At 35.4% G+C, this 24683-nt stretch overlaps 1 protein-coding gene across 13 annotated transcripts in view; it reads left to right on the forward strand.

The window, feature by feature from the left end:
* stx3b (syntaxin 3b) overlaps positions 1–24683 on the forward strand; it is a 60309-nt gene that overhangs the window by 8387 nt on the left and 27239 nt on the right. For all 13 annotated transcript variants that reach the window (XR_015506647.1, XR_015506651.1, XR_015506649.1 and 10 more), the window contains exons 2-4: positions 18482–18556; positions 18657–18756; positions 20891–20965. Coding sequence is in view for 6 of the 13 variants with exons in the window: in XM_087280290.1 (XP_087136416.1) it covers positions 18482–18556; positions 18657–18756; positions 20891–20965 (250 nt within the window). In the remaining 7 variants the exon portion in view is untranslated. The remainder of the gene's footprint in view (positions 1–18481; positions 18557–18656; positions 18757–20890; positions 20966–24683) is intronic.

Consider the following 24683-nt stretch of genomic DNA (forward strand, 5'->3'; position numbering starts at 1 on the left):
TACCTCAAGACATGGACGCTTTATAAATGCAGCAAAACGTTTGGAAGCATTAAAAGTGTCCAAGAAGATGTCCGAAATCTTGTACTACAGAATGTTACGTTTTCACACACACAGAAATTGCATGTAAACAAATCAGCTTGTCACTCTGTAATACTCAATACTCACTATTCTTGAGTACTTTTGAAAGGTCTTTTTACTTATACTTTAAGTAATATTTACAACAGGTTCTTTTACTCTACTTGGACTACATTTATGGGAAAGTAATGGTTCTTGAGTATGATTTTTCAGTACTCTTTTCGACACTGTTCATAACATATACTAGTCATTAGTCTCATGAATTAATTGTTTGTTACAGATCAAAATGTTGTGTGTAAGTTTGTAATCCTGTAAACCCAGAACTGTGTTTCACCTTATCATCCACATTCTCAATCCTATATTTTTAGTTCGCAAGATCCACATTGCTGCAGAATTTAGCGTTTAACCCAGTCAAACTAACACTAGATACACATGGGGTAAAGATGGCGTTTTGACAGCTTGACAGTGCCTACGTTTACATAAACATCAGTAATCAAATTATTTGCCTTAATCTGAATAAGAATAATAGGATTAAGGTGTTTACATAAGTTTCTTTTTGAATGTTGCTGTCAAGATCCTGTTTTACATGTTATAACACATCGATCGATTAACATCATTGCATCACGATGCTATCCACATTTCCTCCGGAGTTTCATGCAATTTCTGGTGTTTCATTTTAAATTTTTCGTCTTTAACTGCAGTTTGGCATTTTTATTCAGGAACATTTCAGGCATGCCCAGCCCCTGTGACAAATGAGATATTAGATGCAAGTATGAACTGTATTTAAATTTGATACCGCACGCCGTATGGGTGTCTGTGGTCCTTCACTGACTTGGTAGGTGCAGAGAATAGTGTCAAACAGCTGTGTGTGTATAGAATATCCTATAATAGGACACGAAAATGCACCAAATCATACACAATGGTAAAAGCTTGATTAAGGTGTTTACATGTCTGTACTCCACTTCAATAATGTTATCGGCCTACTCCACATATCTTAATTTGATTTCTGATTTTCTTAAGTTGGATTATGACCTTAGTCAGATTAAATTAATCAAAAATCACTGATTACATGGTAGACTCTTAATCTGAGTGTTCTCTTAATCGTATGAAAATCAGATTATTCTAGCACTAGCACATTGTCCATTTTAATGTGCAAGATGCTGTAAAGTCCATACACTAGTTTTAGTGGCCAAAAACTATTTAAAACTTAGAGATGTGGATTTGAACGGCAGTAAAATTGCCACACAGTTTTTTTCAGAAAAACAGTAGGTTTTTCAGTCGGGATTTTTACCTTGGTGTAGAGCTGCACGATTCTGGCTAAAATGAGAATCGCAATTTTTTAGCCTAAAATAAAGATCACGATTTTCTCATGATTCTGTAGATATAAAATAAAGGTTAATATGAGTGGGCTGTTATTATTGTTATTCTTAAATAGGTGGTAAAACAGCAATAGGCTTTGTGCAGCTGTACTGTTGGGTAAAATGCAAAATTGTGTATACACTTGGAATGGTGGACTTGAACACTGGACTTTAGATTTGTCCTGGTCATTAATGCTGCTGATAAGTCTGATGTTGAATTATTGTGTTTGAGACATATGCTTACAATCTGTAATTTTCTGCTTAAAATCAGTCACTGACGTTATTTTCGTGAATACAGAAGACTGGGTGGGTATTTTTTGCAATACTGCGGGTTTTGGATAGTTTTTGGGCTGGAATTAGCCAGCTACATCCGGCAACACTGTGTACGCTTTCGGTTTCATTTTTACTGCCAAGAGTGGTTCACTTCCCGCGCGGCTCCCAAACAATCGCTCTGTGCCACAAACTGAATGTTATTTTCAACTTTATTACCTGTTATTTACAGCCTATTCAGGTTCTGTTCACTGAAGTAGACTTCATTTAGAGGCGCACGCGCACCCGCCCTCTCTGTGGTAACAGTTGGCGGTCTGCTCACGTCACATGTGATTTTACGCTCGCAAATACATTACATGAAGACAGAAATGACATTTTTGGGGTGAATTATATCTTATAAATACAGCCTGTGATTCTTTCAACACCATTTGGTGGTGTCCATGTTGCTGAACAACGTATGTAAAACAATGTGAAGACTTGTGCGGCCACCATTGCTCCTCTCCTTTAAAATATGATTGACAGAATTGTAGAAATGCTGGATAAAGATTGTCTAGGGCAGAGGTTCTCAAAGTGGGGGTCGGGACCCCCCAAGGGGTCGCGAGACAATGAAGGGGGGTCGCCTGGTGATTTTCAAAAATCAATTAATTTTTATTAAACCTTAAGACTTACTGTATTTTATAAATAACCTACTGAAGAGAAAAAATACTATAAACTGTATAGTTACTGTATAGTTACTATAGTAGCTTATAGTTACTAGTTCTATTGGATTGCGACTTCTTGGGTAATTACATTATACTAAAGACACAGCAGTACTGTCAGATCCAGCAGATTTTGTAACACCAGGTTAAACTTTCTAGCCCATTTACAGCACTGACATACATAAAAAAACAAAGAATAGACTTGGGTCTATTGGTGTGTGTGCGCGTCATTGGATACAAGGTTTCTGTATTTATAACCACCACCTCAGAGAATATTGGGGGTCACGAGTCACTGGCATTGTCATTTTGGGGGTCGCGGGCTGAAAAGTTTGGGAACCCCTGGTCTAGGGGGTTGAATCGAGATCGTGATCTTTTCACGATTAATTGTGCAGCTCTACCTTGGTGGTGAAAGAAAAAACATTCTGGATTTAGACAGATATTAGGGCTGCACAATATCTTATCAATATCGCAATGTGTGCATTCGCAACAGGGCCGGCCCGTGGCATAGGCAGTATAGGCAAATGCTAAGGGCGCTGTACGTCCAGGGGGGCGCCAGAAATGAGCGGGGTTAAGTTGTTTTTGTTTTCAATATTCCTGACACACAATAGATGGCAATAACTTAAAAACCTCTTACCCTAAAAAGATCTAAAGTGTGTTTCCTACAAAAAGACAAAGCTGGTTATGTTTCACAGCTGTCTTTTTCTCTTTTTTTTTGCTCGATATAACGAGCACTGCTCCGTTTAGCTTGGGATATGCGTTTAGCCATGAGAGCTGAGCTCGCGCGGAGTGGAGCTTTCCGTAAGGGACCGTCGGAAAAGTGCTTCTTTTTTTTTTTTTTGCTCTATCCTGCATGTTTTATTTTAAACACAACTAATTTTCTCTTAAATGAGCACAACAGTTACTAAAGTAGTCGAATGCTTCATTCATTCATTAATTTTAGATCTGTGCATCCTTACATTAACACCTCTGTTATCAAACAAAGCACAATGAGAGATTCATTTGCTGCTCTTCACTAAAGAACTATAGTAACTTTAATCAATATGCAAATACAATTAAAAGTTAAATAGATTTTATAGCTTTATTTAATTTTTGTATTGGCCATTGATTTTTATAAGGTTAAACCTTTTATTTTATTGTCAATATTTTCTATTGTTTGCTATGTATTCTATCATTTGAAGCTATTTGTTGTCCCATATTTTAACATCCCAACGTTGATAGATATGACAACATTGCTAATCATTAAATAGCTATAGTGCTATCTGTTAGTTTTACCGTCAGCTTATGTTATGGAAGGGCATAGATGTTATGGAAAATAGTAATATTATTGTAACTACCCCATCATTCCTTCCTCAAGAAAATGTGTAAATATTAGATCTATTCAGCTACAATGTTAATTACATTGGCATATTTATCTGACATTTTCCCAGCTTGTAGTAATCGATCAAAAAGCTGTTTAGTTTCTTATGACTATACACTAACAGTGGAATTTACTGCGATGTGATGGGGCGCCACCTGAAATCTTGCCTTGGGCGCCAAATTGGTTAGGGCCGGGCCTGATTCGCAATAATCACATTGCAGGATCTGCAATGTTGAGTTGGGTTCATAGTTGATCATCAATGAAGACCGTATACAGTGTTGTTTTACATTTTACATAACATTTGCTTATTCAATTACTGTACCTATAAAATCTGACTTCTGTTTGACTCTTTGGAAAACCATAAAGCACTGCATCTTCCACTTTTCTTTTTGCTTTATCTTATTTATTCATCCTTGTAATTTGTTTGATTCACTATGCTACCGAATTATCCCAATCAATCTAATAGATAGAATCGTATTCATACACTGTAAAACTCAACAGTCAACTTTATCGGATGAAATGAGTGTAGTTAATTTAAAACGGACTGAAAGTTAAATCTACTCATTTAAAAAAAGAGTTTTGAACTCAGTGTTGAAGGTAATGAGTTAATTAAATTCCTCCAGTTTTATATGGTTCGTTGCAATCTGTTTTCACAAACGGTCTGAGTTACCTTAACTTATTAGGTTTTACAGTGTATCGCAATATATCGCAGAAAAATAAAATATTGTAATGTCTGATTTTTTCAATATGGTCCAGCCCTAATGGATATACAGTAAATCACACAAAAAGGATGTATGTATGTGTCTGTGTTTGGACTTATGTATGTATAAATGAATGGATGGATGGATGGATGTAAATAAGATGAGAATAAGAAATGTTTAAGTTAATAATTTTTAAGTTAAGTGAATTATTCATCATTAACATTGCTACGGCTACAGCTCAGTCTTCTCCCTCAGCAAACTGAACTGAACCATGACATGGCCCCAATTCTGTGAACCAAAACAAACCGTGGCATTGGTGCATTATTACATCCCTACTGCACACATTGTCTGCATTTTGTCCTGTTTTTTGTAAGTCCTTTTTTAGTCTTGACTGTTATTAAAGGAAAGTCCCTTTCAAGGAAAGTCTGTTCACTCCGCGTCCATATTTGTGATGCCTCTGGGCAATTTGTCCAAAACTAAAATCTTAATGAATGGGGGAATCTTGAAATCTCCCAAACTGCTCACTGAACTCGGAGTTAAATGATGTACTTCAAATCTGCACCAAAATCTAAAGTGACCTGCCCCATTAATGTTTTTGCTTAAACTTTAATTACATTTAAAGCATGCTCCAGCTACTGTGTGTGCACAAATATTGCCACGACACCAATCTCATTTACTGCTGTTTCAATAGTAACAAGAGGACTAGGTTACAAACACTGGAAGAACAAAGACACAACCCCAGAGCAAAGAACGCAGGATGACACTGGAAGGACACAATGTGGATGTGACTTGGTGTTATTTCTCTTGTCAAAATCAACACAGGCATACAGTATACACCAAATGACAGTACTTGTTAAAGCAGCCAGGCAAATTTGTCCAGAGCTTTAGATTTTGTTTTGTTATGAATTTATTTAGTTTTTTCAAAATCCAGTTAGTTTTTAGAGGCAGATTTACTAGTTTTTGTTAGCTTTTATATTTTATAGTCTAGTTTTTGTTCGTTTCAGTGTTGGTTTTAATATTTTGTTTGTTGTTTTTTGTATATTAGGATATTTTTTTAGATGCAAGATTCAAAATCATCAGAATTAATATTATATAATTAAAACTCAACCAAATATAGGCTACATTTTTTGACACAAAAACATTACCATCTATTCATCCTCAAATTCAAATGCAACAGCCCACAAGATAGCAGCCGTATGTACAATATGTGTGCAAACTAGCTGCTTCTGATGTTAAATACACAGTATGGGAAGTTTGGATCTTTAACACGAGCCGGATCTTTTGTGACAATCTTCCCATGTTTAGAAAAATAAATCTCCATAGTAACTTAATTTTGCTTATTTTAGCCTACGTTCATGCAACTGAGTCAAAGCTAAATTCAGTCTGAATAGCCTTCAAGTCTTTTGTGCAATACCCCTTGGGGCTGTCATGTACTGTTTGTGTTTGATTCATCATCTGTTGAATCATGCATGCTTAGTATTATCGGTTCACCACTTCTCAAATCTGATCTCAGTGTACTGTTCTAATAACTTAATAACTCAGTATATATTGTATTTTTTCGAGTCAGAGGGGGTATCAGGCATGTTAAAAAGTAAGTAGTTTGTGGATAAGTGCCTAACGTTATTAGATTCGTGGATTGTTTCAAATGATTCAGTTAGATTTGTTGAATTAGTTCACTTAGAGGATCCGGTAAAAAATAATGCATGAATGTGTTAAATTAATACTTTAAAGTGTCTGCTCAGGTTGTATTTAAAGTCCCTAAGAAATTAAAACTAGCCATATGATTTTGCTAGCTAACATTGCTAGTTTTGTGGTGAAAAATTAATCTGTGCATGTCATTAAAGAACAGTTTGCCCTTCTAATCTTTAATTGAAATCTGAAAATGCACTTCCTGTTTGTTTTCAGTTAAATGATCAGATTACGTGATATTGAGGAAATGGGCAGGGCTAACATATTTAACCATTCTGGTTCAACTGTCAGTTTTGACAACAAACAGAAATGTTGAGCAGGAGGTGTTTGTTTGGCTGTAATAACTCTTCTAAAACCCCTTTCCCGATCTTTCTATATGAAATGCCTCTTTTACTACATCCATTCAGCCCGTGATAGAAAAACAAGCCACACCCACTGTTTACTCAATTAAAATTCCGTTTCTCTAGGAACTGCGTCACAATACGAAAAAAATATTGATCGAAACTTCCGGTTCATGGGGACTTTAATGTTGGGTTCATAGGGACACCGTGTTTCTGTCATGTCCAGCCGTTGTTTTGTCATGGGAGCAACATAGAGGCAGACTGGAAGACTGAACCGACTTGATCTGGCCAATGACATCAGGATTATAGACTCTGAGGTGCCGTACAGGTCAAACACCTGGCGTAAAACTTGTAGCATGAAGATTTACTTCTAAAAGGCTTAAATTGAATACATTTACAAAAACGAAAATGAACAACATTTTGCTATAATTTTTGTTTCAGTTAGGTTTGTTTGTCCACACTACAGTTTCAGTTATTTTGGTTTCAGTTAACAAAAATGTTTTTCAATTCTAGTTTTCGTTTTTTCGTTCGTTTTCGTTAACTATAATAACCCTTCCCCAGGGAATCACATGGCTGATTCAGAACTTATTATTTCAACTAGGTAGTGGGACTTCCTTTGCTATGGCGGCCATACTGAGTGTTTGCTGTCTTTGAACTGTTTTTAGGTGGCCATTTATTTCACTAATTTGGCAACTGTCAAAACATTATCTGGGAAATGGTTTGAATTTCTGCCCAGTAAAAAACCCATTAGTTTTCTATTTGAGATGACCCTACTTTCATATACTATGCTGTTGCTTGCGTAGTGAATAAAAGCATTAGTGTATAGTGTGCCATTTGGGACACAGCTTTTGTATATCTAACGTCTTGGGTTTTATACAGTCTGACAATGATGACATTTGAGATGCCACAGTGTAACGGCTTTGGGATCAAGTTCTTACAGTCTGTCGAGAAACAATCATAAAGAACCAGCTTAACACAATCAAGATTAAAATTAATGACATGACAACGATTAATTCCTAGCGTTAAGTGCCTGTTCAAATCTTTAACCCTAAGTGTGAGGAATGGTGTTAGCGACGTTTAACTTAACACCAGCACTAACAGCTGTTTAGGGATGACTGTGTGTGACCCTCTGTGCTTTAGGAAATCCTGTGAGAGACAAACATCTTCAGTCCTAATCTCTAAATGCAAGAGTTTGTCTTTCTGTGCTTCTCTGTAATGTTTAACTTGGTGTGGCTGTTCTGTTCTTCTCATTTTATTTGTGCAAATAAGGCTATGCTAGGCAAAGCACACACACTGGTTTTCTTCTTGGAGGAAAGGAACTGGAACACTGTTAGCAATTATTGTAATTTCTTTTCTGTCCTTCCTGGAAAACCAAACTGCCTCATTCTGAGAGTGTTAGCTAGATGATGACTGAAAAACATTGTATAACAGACTTTACACTTTTGGGACACTGTTAACTTTACTATAATCTATTTATGTTAACTTAGCAAGACACTAATATCTCTGTACTGGTCGTTCGGCAGGAAGTCTTTTGTGGGCTTATCTTTATACTTCAGTTCACTGCTTTTCCAGCACATTGCGTTTTTGTGTGTGTGTGTGTGTGTTTGACCTTCAGAAAAAAACTTGCTGGGTTGGCAACACATTGTTAATACTACAAATATACTTGAAAAGAGAGCAGAACTCTTTGTCAGCCAGTTAGATAATATTACATATTGTCACTGGAATAGTTTCACTGAAATTCTTCAGTGCAGTAAATGTTGGTTTTTGTGCTTACTAGGTTTGCACATACAAAAAATATGATGGTAAATAGGGCTGTACGTTTGGGGAAAATATCAAATTGTGATTTATTTATTATAACTTTTTTATATATACAATTTTTTATTATATTTCATTTTATTAATATTTTCAGACAGGTATTGTGATTGCGATTTGATTTACAATTAAATTTTGTAGTCAAGCTCAAGCTCAATACTCTGTAATCCGTGGCACCAATTCTGTGACAGCTCTTGAAAGTTACCTGTTTTTGTTCCGTGTTTGTGACTTCATTCATTCATTCATTCATTCATTCATTCATCTGCTTTTTTTATTGTGGCTGTAGTTTGATTGCGCAATTCTGATAGGGCAGAACGAAATTGGCTAGTAAGACTGTCACACACAGCCGGCAGTCACACATTTGTGCAGGGTGGGGGAAATTAATATATATGTATATATTATATATATGTATATATTAATATGTAATCATTTATTTATATATATATAAATTCGATATTACAATTTAACTAATCACAATGTTTCAAATTGCGATTTGATTTTGTTTAATCACACAGCCCTAATGGTAAACATTATTTTTTTTACCAAATTACCATAGTTAAGACAGGTATTAGTGGTGTTGGTAAAGAAAAAGTATTGCTTCTAGGCTTAGGAATTTGAAAAATTATGTATTATCACCATGTTTGTGACGTTTTGTATCTGAATTATTTATTTCGTTAGAGCATTGATGAATATTTTTGGCTCAATCTGTTTCCTTGGTTATTCTGAAGTCAACAGCTACCAGCACTTTGAGAGTCAAAAACATACGCAGGCAACACAAAATTAATACATTTATTCAGATGCTTTTGTCTAAAGTGACTTACAAATGGTGAGGCATTTATCGATTCAACAAGAGGCAATACCAACCAGAAGTATTAATTATGCAAATGAAATGAGTACTCAGAGAATCAAAAGCTAGATTAGGGAGGGGGAAAAGATTTTACAATAATTTAAATTCTATTTTTTAATAAATGCCTAATAGATGATAGTATGGATTGCTGTACAGTATATAGTCATGTACAATACAGTAGTAATGTTTCCATCCACCTATTTTATGTGTATTTTGGATATACACATAAAGAAAAAAAACTGTTGATGGAAAAGGCTCATAAAACATTTGCGCATAACTGAGAAGGATAAATTTGATAAAAACATGCGCATAAACTATGATGGAAACCCTTTTACCATACAAATTCAAGTATGCGCATTAAAAAAGTCATGTGACTTTGATTATGTGATGATAAAAATGTGTGCGAATGGATAAACCAGCAGGCTGAGCACACTGTAAAACATCTAAAATGTTGTTTTGGCAATTCTAAAAAGCCCTAACCATTTCAGTATTAGTGTTATTATATTATTAATTAGCTCCAGAACTGTGAACTGTCTGTGCTTTGCGTCCATGCCTTCAACTGCACCACCTGTTCATTTCGCGTCAACATACTGTCTTCTGAGGCACAAGTCATTTATTAAATAAAGTACACACAGCTTCTCCTACCACCGCAAATTTAGTTTTTACTTTTGATGTTTGGCGCCATTTAATCTGGAAGTGACGATTTTGTTCTCTTTGACTCAATGGATGGAAATGCTTTATTTGCACATATTATGTGCAATATTCCAAGTTTTGCGCAAAAATTTATTTTTGCATCTTTGGAGGGAAACATAGTTAATGATGATAAATTCAGATGAGCTAATGGTGTTTGTTTACAATATATAGGGAGGACCTGTGTGTTGTTTTGTTCATCAAATATTTTTTTTTCTTTTCCTGAATGCTGTAACCGTTGGTTTAGGTCTCAACAGGGAAGACTGACTTTTAACAGATTCCCAGCATTTGACATGCTCAGGGTCATTTTTCACAAAGCTGTGAGTTAAAGTGTATTATTCACTTAACGGATCTCAATTGGTAAAAAGTTTGTTTCCTCTTTAATTTAAATTGAACATTTGTAATTAATGAATATTATGCTGTATTGCATTGGCCATATGATATTGTACCAGTATATGAGTATGTATGAAAAGGATCAAAACTAGCTTTAATTCAAATCAAACTGTGGTAATCTAAACTGCATTACTATCAAATCCCAAGAGGCACTGGACGTCACACATATGTAATCTTGACATTAGACTGACTTTGAATTTTGGTTATGTATGAATATCAGGTTGACGTCAAAATCCAATGTGAGTTTGAGGTCAGACTATGAGTTAATGTTGGGGTCTGACCTCAAACTGACATTGGATAGTCAACCCAATTTTTATATGCAACCAAAATTTAATGTCATGTTCTGACATTATGGTGACATTTGTCTTTCGGATGAGATGTTAAACTGAGGTCCTGACTCTCTGTGGTCATTAAAAATCGAATGGCACTTCTCGTAAAGATTACGGGTGCAACCCTGGTGTCCTTGCCAAATTGCCCCCATCATGACCTTTTAATCATTCCCATCCCTCCAAATTGGCTCTATCACTCATACCATACCATATATCTGGTGTGTGGTGAGCTCAGTGGCGCCGTTGTTCTGTGGCTGCTGTTGCATCATCCAAGTGGATGTTACACATAGGTCGTAGTTTGGAGAGACCCCCCTCATGATTGTGAAGCGCTTTGGGTGTATGCACGATAAATGGGCTCTATAAATACACACATTACCTTTTTAATACATTACATTGGGTTCTACCTCAACCCGATTTTCATATACAACCAAAATTCAACGTCAGTTAAACATCAGATTCTGACATGGAAGGCTGATAGCATGATTGTACCCCTCTCCCTCACCCAACGGCCTGCACTCACATTGCATCCTGCCTTCCGAACCTGTGCACGCTTACATCATCGATGATGGCACTGTTCAGTTTAACAGGAAGAGAAGCACTCTCACTCAGCACAGTGCACATTGCTTTAGTTTTATAGTTTTAGAGATTTGGGATGCAGTTACATGCAGTCAGATATTATACAAACAGTGTATATGTGCATTCAAGGCCAGTCTTTCACTAACGCGGTGTTTATATGACAAAAATGAAAATGTGTAATTGACGTTAAAGCAGTTATCAGTTAGACATTTGCACTGTTTATTTTAGTTCACTTTAAAATAGCAATGCACCAACAAGTCCCCTTACCACACTTCCTTTTCAGACTAGCATGCCTGTGACCACACAAATAGACGCAAGTGCATTTGCTTTTTAACCAACCTGGTGCAGGATGTGAAAATAAAACCTGTACCTGGCATTGCACTGTGCTGATTGTGTATGATATGTCCCAAAAATGTACAATTTGTAGTAACCGATTTGAACTGGTTGAAGTCTTCAAGCATATTTCTACTCAGAAATATGTCTAATTATATTGTCTCTCTTTGTCTCTCTGACCTTGTTTATCTCTAGATTAATGTCCAAGAAGCACCTATAACCAAAAGGGCAGAGAAACTCTTAGTTTCATTCATAAAGATGGTGTTGTTAGCTCCAAATTACCACCATCATTGGGTCACTACAGCTGTAAAAGAGAGCAAAATAATGTTAGCTCTGTTTAAACATGGTTACAATACTCTAGCTTAGTTAAAGTCAAGAACAGTCCAACAACAAATTAGTGGTTTTGATTTACCTAGTCAAAGCATCCCAAAACAATTGATATAATTTACATCTTCTCTTACTGAGTATAATCTAACGATGTGCTCACAATTAAAGATGCAGTAGGTGATCTGCCAAAGTGCTATCCGTTAGCATAATATCTTTGAAAAACAGTCCCTCCCCTGCTGCTCAAAGCATAGTAGTTATAGTACTTTATAATACTACAATTCCAAACAAAAAACTGTATTATATCCAGCACGTTTTCAGTTGTGTAGCAAGCAAAACTTGTCATAATGTGCAATATTTCATGCATGCAAGGATCGCTGGTCTCACTCTCTCACGACCTTTGTCCTAAAGCAACTACTGAATGGTTAGTGGTTGGCCAGCAGGTACAGGAATTATACTTATTACTGAACCATACTTGCATGCTATTTCAAAACCAAATATTCAAAGTAGCATGGAAAACAATATACGTAGGGAGCACGCCACTTGTTGATATTGTTCACAAATGAACCAATGTGAATATAAAACCAACTTCACCTCAGTAAAGCAGGCTAGGCAGAATAGTGCCATTGACTTCTGTTTTGTTGTTAAACAAAATTCAGTGATTAAAAAAACCTCTGGCCACTGTTCAGAGCTTGTATCTCTCATTCCCAAGACAAATTGATGCTGTATTGGCCGCAAAAGGATAATAATGAATTATTGTCTGAAACCAGGCATTTCAGTTTCATTGTCCAACCCCCATTTAGATATATAATAGAAAAAAATAGTTAATGTTGTATTATTTTTGCCAAAAAGCTGAATGTGTCATTTAATCCATTGGAAATGCTGAATATAGAGTTTTACTTTATTCAGTTCACTGAAGAGAGGTAAAGAGTGTGTGAGTGTGTGTTTGTGCTGTTTCTGCGGTGGAGTCACGGAGCCACAAGTTGATGACTGCAGAGAAATCCTTGAGTGGTGTCATAAAGAAGGTGTGATTTTACTCAGACTTCAACCCTCTTGTCTCCTGACTCACATTCAAGATATAATGCTGTCATGTGCAGGGCTCAGCTCTATGACGCTGTTAATGGCTTTAATTGCTATTGTGTCATTTGAAAGCTTTTAAAATAGAAAACAATACTGGTCTCCACCTGCTCCTCATAAAGCGTCACAAGGCACACCTTTCTTTGCTTGTGATATAAAAAGTGCTGTGCAAGTCACATTGGTAGATGGCAATCAACTTTAAAGTCCACATAAATTTACAATATACACTTCTTGCTTGCTTATATTGTAAGGATTTTGTGCAGATTTATGTCCTCCATTTACATGACTTTACAGGCAATACAGATCTAGACTTAACAGTTTGCTAATGCAGCAACATCTGTTGTTTTATGCCTGCTTACATTGTGGTTTGTCAGCAGAGGCCTGTAACACAGGATGTTCACGAGACAAAATATATTTTAAAATCATATTCTTATAAGAGCAGTTTAATAATAATAATAATAATAATAATAATATAGTGGTGGAAATGGTAAAATTACAGTTCAGATTGTACTGTTGCAGTTTTAGGTTATAATTTTAGTTGATAAGTTAACAAAAATAATACTGTAGCTTTTGTGCACGTTAAGAATATGATTCTTTAATACTGAAATTAGACATTTGAAATATATGCACTAATAGTGTTGCACTTTTGTTTACCATTTTTGTTAATATTTAGATCTGCATAGAGCAGCATTAATATACGTTCTGCAGCTTATTTATAACTCTATCCTTAGCTATAGACATAAGAATTTTCTTCTCAATGCACATTTAGATGAAAATTGCTCAAAGTGTTGTGTTATAAAAGTAGAAAACAGAAACGTACGCACATCTGAGATTCTCAAAGGTCAATGCTTGATCAAAAACAAACACAGTGGAAAAAGAAAATCGGTTCACTGCCACTTTAGCTCTCAATTTTTTTATTGCAACAACGCTTCGACCTACATGGTCTTCAAACTTAAAAGACATTAATTTATATTGTTTACTGTTATCCTCTACATGTCTGCAGTCTTCAGCGGGAAATTTATGCTGCTCACAGGCTGCAAAAACAAGTGTTATTTTACAGCATATACTGAGTGAGGTCAAGTTTTTTGACAATTTTAGCAATACAAATAGGCTAGGGTTTTAATTAATTTAATATTTTGATTGTGGATAGGTTGATAGGGTAGGATTACTCCTCCAGGCCCTTTTCAGCCAAACCGGGACTTTTCTTACTGTCCATCCTTGCTGATGCTTATACAATACAATAAGCTAGAAAAACTATTTGGGAAAGACATGTTATAGTCCCAAACTACTTTTAGGGAAGGGTTCAAATGGTGCAACCCATTTCATCAATTAGCATGCTGAACAAGTAAAGAGAAGATAAACTAACAAGACATGTCATTTATTTGTATCCTGACTGTGCCAAATCTGAAGTGAAGCAGACCACCAGGAATTCTTCCAGATTTCCTGTCTCAAATCTGTGTTTAAGAAAAAAAGTTTAGCTTACCTGCGGAGAAGAAACGTTCCCAATTGACCTTTCACAAACCCCGCCCCACTTATCTGGCCCAGAAAATAAACTTTTTAAAATTAAGCCTGAAATAGGGAAAAAAAATCTAATTTATGTTTTAATTCAAGACACGATGAGATTGTTTATAGAAGATGCCGCATTGGACACACGAGACTCACGCATGAACATTTACTTAAAGGAGAAGAACCACCAAAATGTCTATATTGCAACAGAAACCGAGCAGTTAAACATATTCTTGTGGAATGCCCCATTTTTAATGTTCTCAGACAACAATCTTTATCTGGAGAGACATTAAAGGAAATATTTTTAAATGTGAATCCATCTAAAATTGTAGAATTTTTTATCAAAAGGAAATCTTAAAAAACTGTTTTAGATTTTTATCTTATATATTATCATTATTATTATTATTTATGTATTTTACCTTGTACATTATTTATTGCTGTTGATTACTTTTAATTGTTAGAATATTTTTATAATTATAGAAAATTGGTGTTTATTAAAAGTGATAAACTTGATCTATTTTCCTTTTGCCATGACATAGGCATATAAGCTGAAATGGCAATAAAATTAAAACTCTCTCTCTCCCCACTTATCTGTGTCCAAAAAGTCAGGATCAGCTATAGTGCTTCCCTGTCAATTTGTTCTCCCCCTGGAGAAATAGTGAATGATTTCTGCATAAACTACATACTGAATTCAGACAAAAGCAGACATAAAAGCCTGCAATATGCATATGAGGGAAAGATTAGGATGTGAGCGTAAATGAAAATGAAATGGAGACTGAAGCTACAGTATTAAGATGGGAAGTTTGGATCATTTTATTATACTTAAAATGTTACAAATTGATTCCCTAACACATAATTCACAAACACAAGCAAATAGAGGCATCTAGAACAAGTTCACTCTCAGAAATAAAGGTACGGGAGCTGTCACTGGGGCAGTATTTTTTAAAAAGATACATATTTGTACTCAAATAGTCCACAGTGGTACCTAAAAGGTGCATATTAGTACCCAAATGTACCTAAAAGTACCTTTGAGGTACCATTATGGACCATTCAGGTACAAATATGTATCTTTTGAAAAGGTACTGCCCCATGCAGTGACAGCTCCTGTACCTTTATTTCTGAGAATGTGGATGTAAATATGTGCATTTGAGCATATTCACTGACAGTAAAGGTTATTCCTGGATGAGTTTATTTTAGCGTCATTTAGCGGTTGTTATCAGGAGAAAATATACTTTGGAATCATTGACCAATCAGAATCAGGTATTTCAGACAGCTGTGTAACAGTGCTTTTTAAAATGGTTTTACTCACTCAGGTTTGGCTTTGGCTTGGCTCACTATACAGTGGAATGAACTGCCATATCACCCTGCAGCCCAAGACCGGTTACTCACTGAAGCTAAGCAGGGCTGAGCCTGGTTAGTACCTGGATGAAAGACCACTAGCGAACACTAGGTTGCTGTTGGAAGTGGTGTTAGTGAGGCCAGCAGGGGGCGCTCAACCTGTGTGACAACCTCAACCTCTATGTGAGTCCTAATGCCCCAGTAAAAGTGAAGGGGACACTACACTGTCAGTGGGCGCCGTTTTTCGGATGAGACGTTAAACCGAGGTCCTGACTCTCTGTGGTCAACAAAAATCCCATGGCACTTCTCCTGGCCAAAGTCCCTCTATCGGCCCATACGATCATGGACTCCCAATCATCCCCTTCTACCAAATTGGCTCTATTACTGTCTCTCCACTCCACAAATAGCTGGTGTGTGGTGAGCGCACTGGCGCCATTGTCCTGTGGCTGCCGTCGCATCATCCAAGTGGATGCTGCAAACTGTTGGTGGTGTGAAGAGACCCCCCCCCCACCCCTTCCTCATGATTGTAAAGTGCTTTGGGTGTATGGCCATGCACAATAAATGCGCTATATAAATACACATTACATTACACTTGTCTAGGCTATGTTTTATAAATTTGCTTAATTATCTACCAGAAAAAAGGCTTTGACAAGTTTAAAATGCAAAAAGTTCAAATTAGTGCTTATAAAGCACAACAAGCTCTTGATTATCATTACATTGTCATTGGCTCAGAGATCTCCAACATTGAGATGATTTAAGTCCCTCAGAATTACTCCTCTAGATGTGTAAACAGTAAATTAGCAGAAGTGAATATCATTTTACTAGTTAAAAGTAGGTTAATTATTAGGGATGCTTCGACTGATCAGCCAGAGATCGGTATCGGACCATAACCACATTTCATGACTCAATCGGCACTCACTAATCTGGCCGATCAACCAATCACAAGTGTCTGTTTACATATTTACAAGCAGAGGATATATAAGAACTGAAATCTTTTCACATATGAGAACTGAAAGTTCTGTGTTTTTAACAATATTGCAAGTTCATTAAAACCTGGTTGGAAATATTCGGGAAATAAACATTATTTTTAACTTGAATTTTTAATAATATAACTTATCGTACACTTATTGTAATACACTTATTGTAATAAACGTTTAAATGTAGTTTATAGGCCTATTTCCTTTTATTAAAGAAGTAATGGATTTACAGGTGTGCATTTCTTCTTATGCTTCAAAGACGGGCTCCAAACTTCCAAATTGCTTTGTTAGTGATTTTTCTTACCATTTTTTAAAATCTGTTTTATCTATTATTTTCTGTAAACACATGTTCAAAGGATTATATGCAACATCTTTTATTTATTCTCTTAGATAAGGCAAGATCTCCACTTGAGTATCATACTTCAAGTGAAAATGTGCTTCATGCATTATAAAGCTTAAAGCATCAGAATTTGTACCTGGTATCGGCCGATCACCATGACAAGGAATCGGTATTTGCTATCGCCTGCAAAAATGCTGCTTGGAGTATCCCTAGTACTTATAAGTCTTTGACCATTTTTTACACTTGTATTCCCACTCTATTCATAATGTTTTGAGTTTGACCAAGTACGACTTTATGGTGTATATTTTTTACTGCATGTCAGATGGACTTTTTTTTATTTTTTATTATTATTTGTATAAAAATTATCAAAGAATGTATACAAGAAATGTTTTGTTTTGTTTTGTGCTTCTAAAAAATGTTAGAATTAAAGAAAAATATAGTAAGTAAAAGCTGATGAGTAGTTATATTAAGAGGAGGGTGTAAAGACCGCATGAGATCATTAAATGCTGAAATAACATTTCCTTATGGTTTTACATGGTATTTCCTTATGTTCTTACTCATCATTTCCTTAACGGCCAATATAAGTATCGACATATGTCAATTGTTTTTTCATTGCCAATGCGTGAACCACTTCTAATGAAACTTAAAAGATGAGACCTTCCTTGATCTTGAAATTAAGTTTATCTGTGAAAATCCTGTTGCTGGATATTTAATGGGACTCAGGGTGAAGTAGCTACTGAAAAAAAGTGTTGCATGCAGAACTGTTGCAAACTATATATTTGTGTAGAATTTCAACAAACAAATTAAATTTAATAATGTTCAACAATTTGTTTTAATTCAGCCCAAATAATTTTTTTACAACAATTTTACGTAAAGGACATGAATATATATATATATATATATATATATATATATATATATATATATATATATATATATATATATATATATATATATATATATATATATATATATGATTGTGATTTTATAAAGTATTACATAGTTTATTATTGCCATCTGTTGAGTCTCCCCATACAGTTTAATAGACAGCTTGGACCCGGAAGCTGCTTAATGTCACACTCAACAAGTGGATTGAACTATTTAATGCTATGGTTATAGCATTGAATGAACATAGGCAACATATTTTATTCATCCATCACTCCCAGTAGCCTGGGTGGCATCTGAATGTTTGTTTACTGCCCATTTATTTAATATTACTTCTAACCAACTAAAGATTGAATCTCATTCAGTCTCTAGTTTGTTTGTGATTGAAAGTAAAAACTCATGGCTGCTGTTTAATTAATGGCCACCGGTGTTGCTAAAAACAAGGTTTCTCAATTCTGCTTTAAATAAATAAATTCTCATCTCTGTTAAAAATTTTTGTTTTAAAAAAAAAAAACTCTGTCACCTCTGTTTAATAAAAATAATTATTTTTTTTTGTATGTTTCAGACGTGCGATCATGATGACGAGGATGTTGAGATCGCGGTGGACAATGCTGCTTTTATGGATGAGTTTTTTTCCCAGGTCTGTACTGTATATTTTACAGCTGTGTTTGCGTCTCATGAGCTTTAAATGTGTGTAACTGGTGTTGTGCATTTTAAGTGACCTTGTTTTATTTTTTCAGATTGAAGACATTAGAAACAGCATTGATAAGATCGATGAGAATGTGGCCGAAGTGAAAAAACTTTACTCCGTTATTCTTTCTGCGCCAACGTCAGACCAGAGTAAGACACACGAACACACACTCAATGTGGGCATTTTGACCATTTTTACACTTTACGACCTATACGTTACCAATAATTGATGCACAGGAATTTACAGACGCTTGTTTTCACCACAGGAAACAGAAATGGTATTTCTTAGTTTTATCTTAGATTAATTCAGATTACTGAGACTGTGTTTTTCTTAGAATTTTGAATTAACACCCCACATTCATGGCTAGTTTAGTTTTATCTAGCTGTTTTGAAAAAAGTCAGAAATGCAAGATGTTAATCAGAATTGCAAATGCATTATCTTTTATTTTTTGACCTGTGGTGGAAAAAGACTTGCATAAGTTGAATAATCAGTAAGACCTATTAATGAATTATATTTTTACAACTATTTCGAGTTGCACAAGTTAACAATATTATGAATTAAATGAGCGATATCGCACTCGTAGTAGTTCGATATGGCTGTATATCAGCACTGTGACAATGTACAGACAATATAAACATGTGATATTATGTTTATATAACAGTTCAACAACATAATCGTGTAAATAAAAAAGAAAATCAAACACGGAAAGTCTAAAAATCCATAATTTTGTATGAGGAACTGCTTTCTTCTGCAATTTATTCATCCGCAGCTGACATCAGAAAAGCAGAAACCATTGCTATTTCACCAACGTCACTTTAGAGCTAGTATTTGAATGATTCTCTAGCCTAATGTCTAAAGTGAAGACAAAACAGGTGATTTTGCTAACATTTTAAGATTATAAGGCTGAATGGCATAAAAAGCCATCAATCTAGAGACATTTCCCAGTATTTCTCTGTTGCAATCGGGAGATCACAATAATTATCCTCAAAAAAAGCAAAAACAGAGCAAACACTACAAGATTACTGTTGTGCTTGCGATAAGCAAAAGCGTTAGACACATATTTTATTGATTTAGTCTGCAGTAGTGATAACAGGAGACTCATTAGAAACAAACAGATGGCCAACCAAAAAGTAACTCAGGATTATACAAAGAGAGGCCGACACAAAATACATACATTTCTGATATGCGAGCCCCATCTCACATTCAATACACTACAATAGCTATAGTATAAATACAGAACTGCAACATACAAAAGAGAGAGATCGACTTAGAATGTTACTCACCAATTTGATAATGTTTTGGTCAGCTGTAGTTTGAAAATACACCAATCTTTTCTCCTCTAAGGGCTTATTATGCTGTCTGTCACCCTCTTGTGGATGGACAACCTCAACCGTCTATGCTCTGCTCAAAGACAAGCTAATGGCCGCCGACGTGCTGTCTCTCAGAAATTATAAATATATAAAATAGGCACTATCCTTATAAATAATCTGCATAGATGCAATCTAAACAACTACATTCCCTCCTAAAGATCCTCATTTTTCAGCCGGTACATTATGTTGTCCCAACAGCTGCAATATTTGTCAAACTGTAGTGAGTTTATTGATCTGCTGTTACTCTATGTGGGCAAAGTAATACAGAAGGGTGGGGAGGCTGTACAAGTTCTGATATTGCAGAATATTGCATGGCTATCAGCCAATCAGATTCGAGAACCACACAGAACATTTGAATAAAATGAAATAATGAACAATACTAAATTAATAAATTCATATTAAGGATACATGCATTATGAATACATTTGAACTTTTTAAAGAATCTTTTTAAAAGACATGTCATGGTTGACAAAAAGCAGCACACTTGTTTTAATTATTGATTATAAAAATGTCTCTAGGGAACCAAATCAGCATTTCAGAATGATTTTCATAAATGATGTCTATCATAAATTCTAATTTTCCGTGCAAGAAATACATGGCATTTTAATATGTACAAAATTATTTAAAAACTTGTCAAAATATTACTGCATTTTTTTAAAAATAAAAAAACAAAACACAAATGCAGCCTTGCTTACCATAAGAGACAATATTTTTTTGCTTATGACAAATGTTTTTGATAGTATTGTACCGGAAACATAACTCCATTAATGGTGCAACCTCTGAGCAATAGGATATTCCTCTGGAAGTGTTTAACAATGACAAAACCCACACAAAACCATGATCAGTCTTCATTTTTCACCTTCCGTCATTATAATACCTACATTCTAACTTCTGCTTTTTTCTCTCTGAACAGAAACACAGGATGATTTGGAGGCATTAACTAATGATATCAAGAAAATGGCCAACAATGCTCGGAACAAACTGAAGAGTAAGTGCCCTTACACGTACTCTGGCCTACTTTGTGGTTTTCTCATTAGGTCAGAGAACTAGGGCACGCAGTCCTAGGCTTGGCTTTTTAAACACCTCTGACCCAGAAATATCTGAGTCATTTATCCACCTTTACAAAAGCAGTGTTTACCCTGCGTCAGCGTTATTGTAGTACAGAGAAACTGTTATTGCTTTGTTGGATATATCATATTGATTGTTATTTTTGTATTTTTTATTATATTTTTTAAAGTGTTATATATTTATTCACATAGAATAGTCATTTATATTATAATATATTAAATTCAGGGCTTTACATTAACACCCGCCAACCCGCCAATTGCGGGTAGATTTCAGCTCTGGCGGGTTAGACGGACACCTCCACTAGCCACTTTGGCTGGTTGGAAATCATTTTTAAATTGTAGTTTTCTTAAAAGCAGGGTTTGACAATAAGCATGGCACAATATTCATGCAAATGTGATATTAGAATCGAGAAGCAGCACGACTGACAAAAATAACCGTTCACGCGAGCAAAAAGATGGTGAATACAGAATGAGAGCACGATCACTCGCGCTAACAGCTGATGTGATGTGTGCAACTGTTAAAAAGTGTGCGCGCGCTCCCGTTTACTTACGCAAAGCAACCGTGCCTAGAAAGCGCAACGGGTGCGATTGGTTCCCTTTGAAATAGACTGGACAAAGAGCGATGATCGTGCACCCACAGTCCTGCTGCTGTCAAGAGCTCAAGATTTTAAAAAAATACACATATTCTTTTGTAAGCAGCAGCGGTCACTGCTTTCATTTTAATTATTCTCAGAAGAGATTATTAACAGGCCTAACATTAACCGTGTGCATGGTATGTTTCACCTGCTTTCTTTTGCTCACAGTTATTTTTGTTAATATGGTTTAAATATAATTTTTTACAATAACATTGCTGTAATGGGAGATTACTCCCCATTTATGTGTAGTTAACTGCTGATCAGGGACTTTTAGCCAGGACAGATTACTGTGCATATTTTAGATACATGACAATAATTATTTTTTAAATGTAATGTTTTTTTAAATAAAAGGTTTGTTGATATAAAAAGTGCACCTATAAAGCTATATTTCCCCAGTTTTTACACATTAAAATATAGTGGCTAAGAAATACTTATTTGGTGTGGTCAGAAATAAATTTGATAAATCCTTAATTTTAAGCCCTGAAAAGTCGTGAAATAAAAACTGATTTATTGCAACACAACCCATTTGATCATGCACACTGAGCAAGCTAATACACAATACACACAAGAAGTTAAATGAATGAGAAGGCATGTGTACTTGACACAATATCTAAACCAAGTAATTTGGCATGTCAAAGTCAAATTTAAACAAAATATATTTTATCAACAAGTGTGGCTAGTGAAAATGGCGAGTGGCTAGTAATCTTGGAAATCTAGCCACAGTGGCTGGTGATCAAAAAAGTTAATGTCAAGCCCTGATTACATTATATTTTATTATATAGTCATTTTATTAAGATTTCTATGTTAATGTAGTTTTTATCATTTCTTTTTAGAATTTGAGTGCAAGGCATGTGTCCGAAACCACCTAGGTACTACATTTAAATTTAAATGTACTACTCGATCATTAGAAAAGTACATTCTACAGTATGAATAAGCAGTATAAATGGAAGTCAGACGTACAGCATCCGCCATTTTGTCATGATCACGTGAACTACCCACATCTGTTGCGTCACTTCATTCCCATTAATGAATTCTTTCGCAGTGCAGCAGTGCATCATGGGATAGAATAACCTCAATTGAAATTACACTCGCAGCAAATAGTAGGTCATCTGGGTACTTCTCACGTACTGTTTTTCGAATTTTATAAATTTGGACAAACTACTTGACTCACATACAGTTTTTAGCGTACTACATACTGTAGTATGGAAGTATTTGATTTTGGATGCAGCTTTAGTTTTAGTTTTTTAGCACATCAAGTTTCAGATCTTTGACATTGACGGTGGCATGGAGGAAGCTGTCCCATAACGTTTTGTAAAGTTTTTAAAGCTTGAAGTTTTAAGGTGCATTATTTGATTTATTTCATTTTGTTGGGATGAGCAACATATTGCTAGTATTTTTAATAGCATGTTGCTAGTAGGTTTTATGATAATTGTTAACTTAACCACATTACCACATAACATGTTTCTAACTTGCCGATAGCATGTTTCAGAACATTACTATGACATTTTAGAGCGCTAAAATGTTTCCAACAGAAGATTGTTAGCATGTTGTACCACAATGTTGTCTTGTTTAGCACATCAGTAGCATGCTTAACATGTTGCTGAAATCTTTTAACATTGTCCAAAGGCCCACGTTACTTTTTATGTTTTGCTGATGTCTAATATTGTCAGACTGAAGGCCAAGATTTTTCTGTGTGAATGAATTCTCCAGGCAGCTTCAATTTGATTTTGTTATTTTGTCACATAAGGTGTGCCACTAATGACTGAATTAGATTTTAGCTCTCCATAGCTATGCTCCATAGCATCCAGTCTAAGATGCATTTGTAAAAGTGATAACACTATCTGCCCAATGTGGATTGAATCATATATTATATAAATTTATTTTTTTCTGTCCAGACTTGCCTATGCAGGAATGTCAGCTGCAAAAATCAGTGTGCTTATTTTTTTCAGCATAAATTTTTTACTATGTGTCTTTAGGAAATATTGAAAGTACTTTTTATGACCCCATGTGGCGAAAAACATGCCATTGATGTAGGATACATGTCTGTCTGGTGTTTTTGCCAAGTGCAAATTCATCCAGCAGCACCATTTCAATCTATTTTCTTGTTGAAACTGACAAAGACAAGATCTGTGTACTTGTGTGCAACTCTAATATGCTTTTAAGTATAAATAATGCAAGTAGTGTGTTCATGTAGAAAACTCTAATAAGAAAAAGTTAACTTACTCAAGTGATGCAGCTTTTATTGAATAGTGGAAGGGGCGAGATTTTAGACAATAAATGACAAATTAACCTTACAAACTTGCGGTTCAAACACTTGACGGTTTATTACATAAATTATAAGTACATAGTGTATAGTGCATAAACAGGGGCAGCCGTAGACTAAATGGTAAGGTAGTTGGAGGTTCACAGGTTCAAGTCCAGGCACTAGCAGGGTTTGAATATGGGCCGAGTGAATAACAAGCACTCTCTTCCACACTTAATACCCTGGCTTAGGTTAGTCTTTTGAGCAAGGCACCAGCGTTGTCAGGTTTTAGCAACAAACCTAGCAAATGACCCAAAAACAAGCCTAATAATATAAAAAATAGCCAGAAACTAGCCCAATAATATCAAAACTCAAAATATTCAAAAAATACACATTTTACATCTACACTGATGTGCTTAATATATATAAATTGCTACTTGCCATTGTGTAGAGTTTACTTTTGCTAACTCAGCAAAAGTGGAACCGGTACAGCTGCTGTGATTGGGTAGAGATGAGGGCTAATCTGCATATACATGTCGTAGCCTAATGGTTCGATAGTTGGAGGTTCACAGGTTCAAGTCCAGGTACTAGCCGTGTTTGAATGTGGGCGAAGTGAATAACAAGCACTATCTTCCACACTCAATACCCTGGCTTTTTTGGCAACACAATCTAGCTGAATGGCCCAAAAACAAGCCAAATAATATCAAAAGTAGCCCAATAATACAATACGCCTTAGTCTGTTCACAAAATACATATTTTACA

The sequence above is a fragment of the Danio rerio genome, chromosome 14 (assembly GCF_052040795.2).
Source record: "Danio rerio strain M-AB ecotype USA chromosome 14, GRCz13ab, whole genome shotgun sequence".
NCBI classification, from domain to species: Eukaryota; Metazoa; Chordata; class Actinopteri; order Cypriniformes; family Danionidae; genus Danio; species Danio rerio.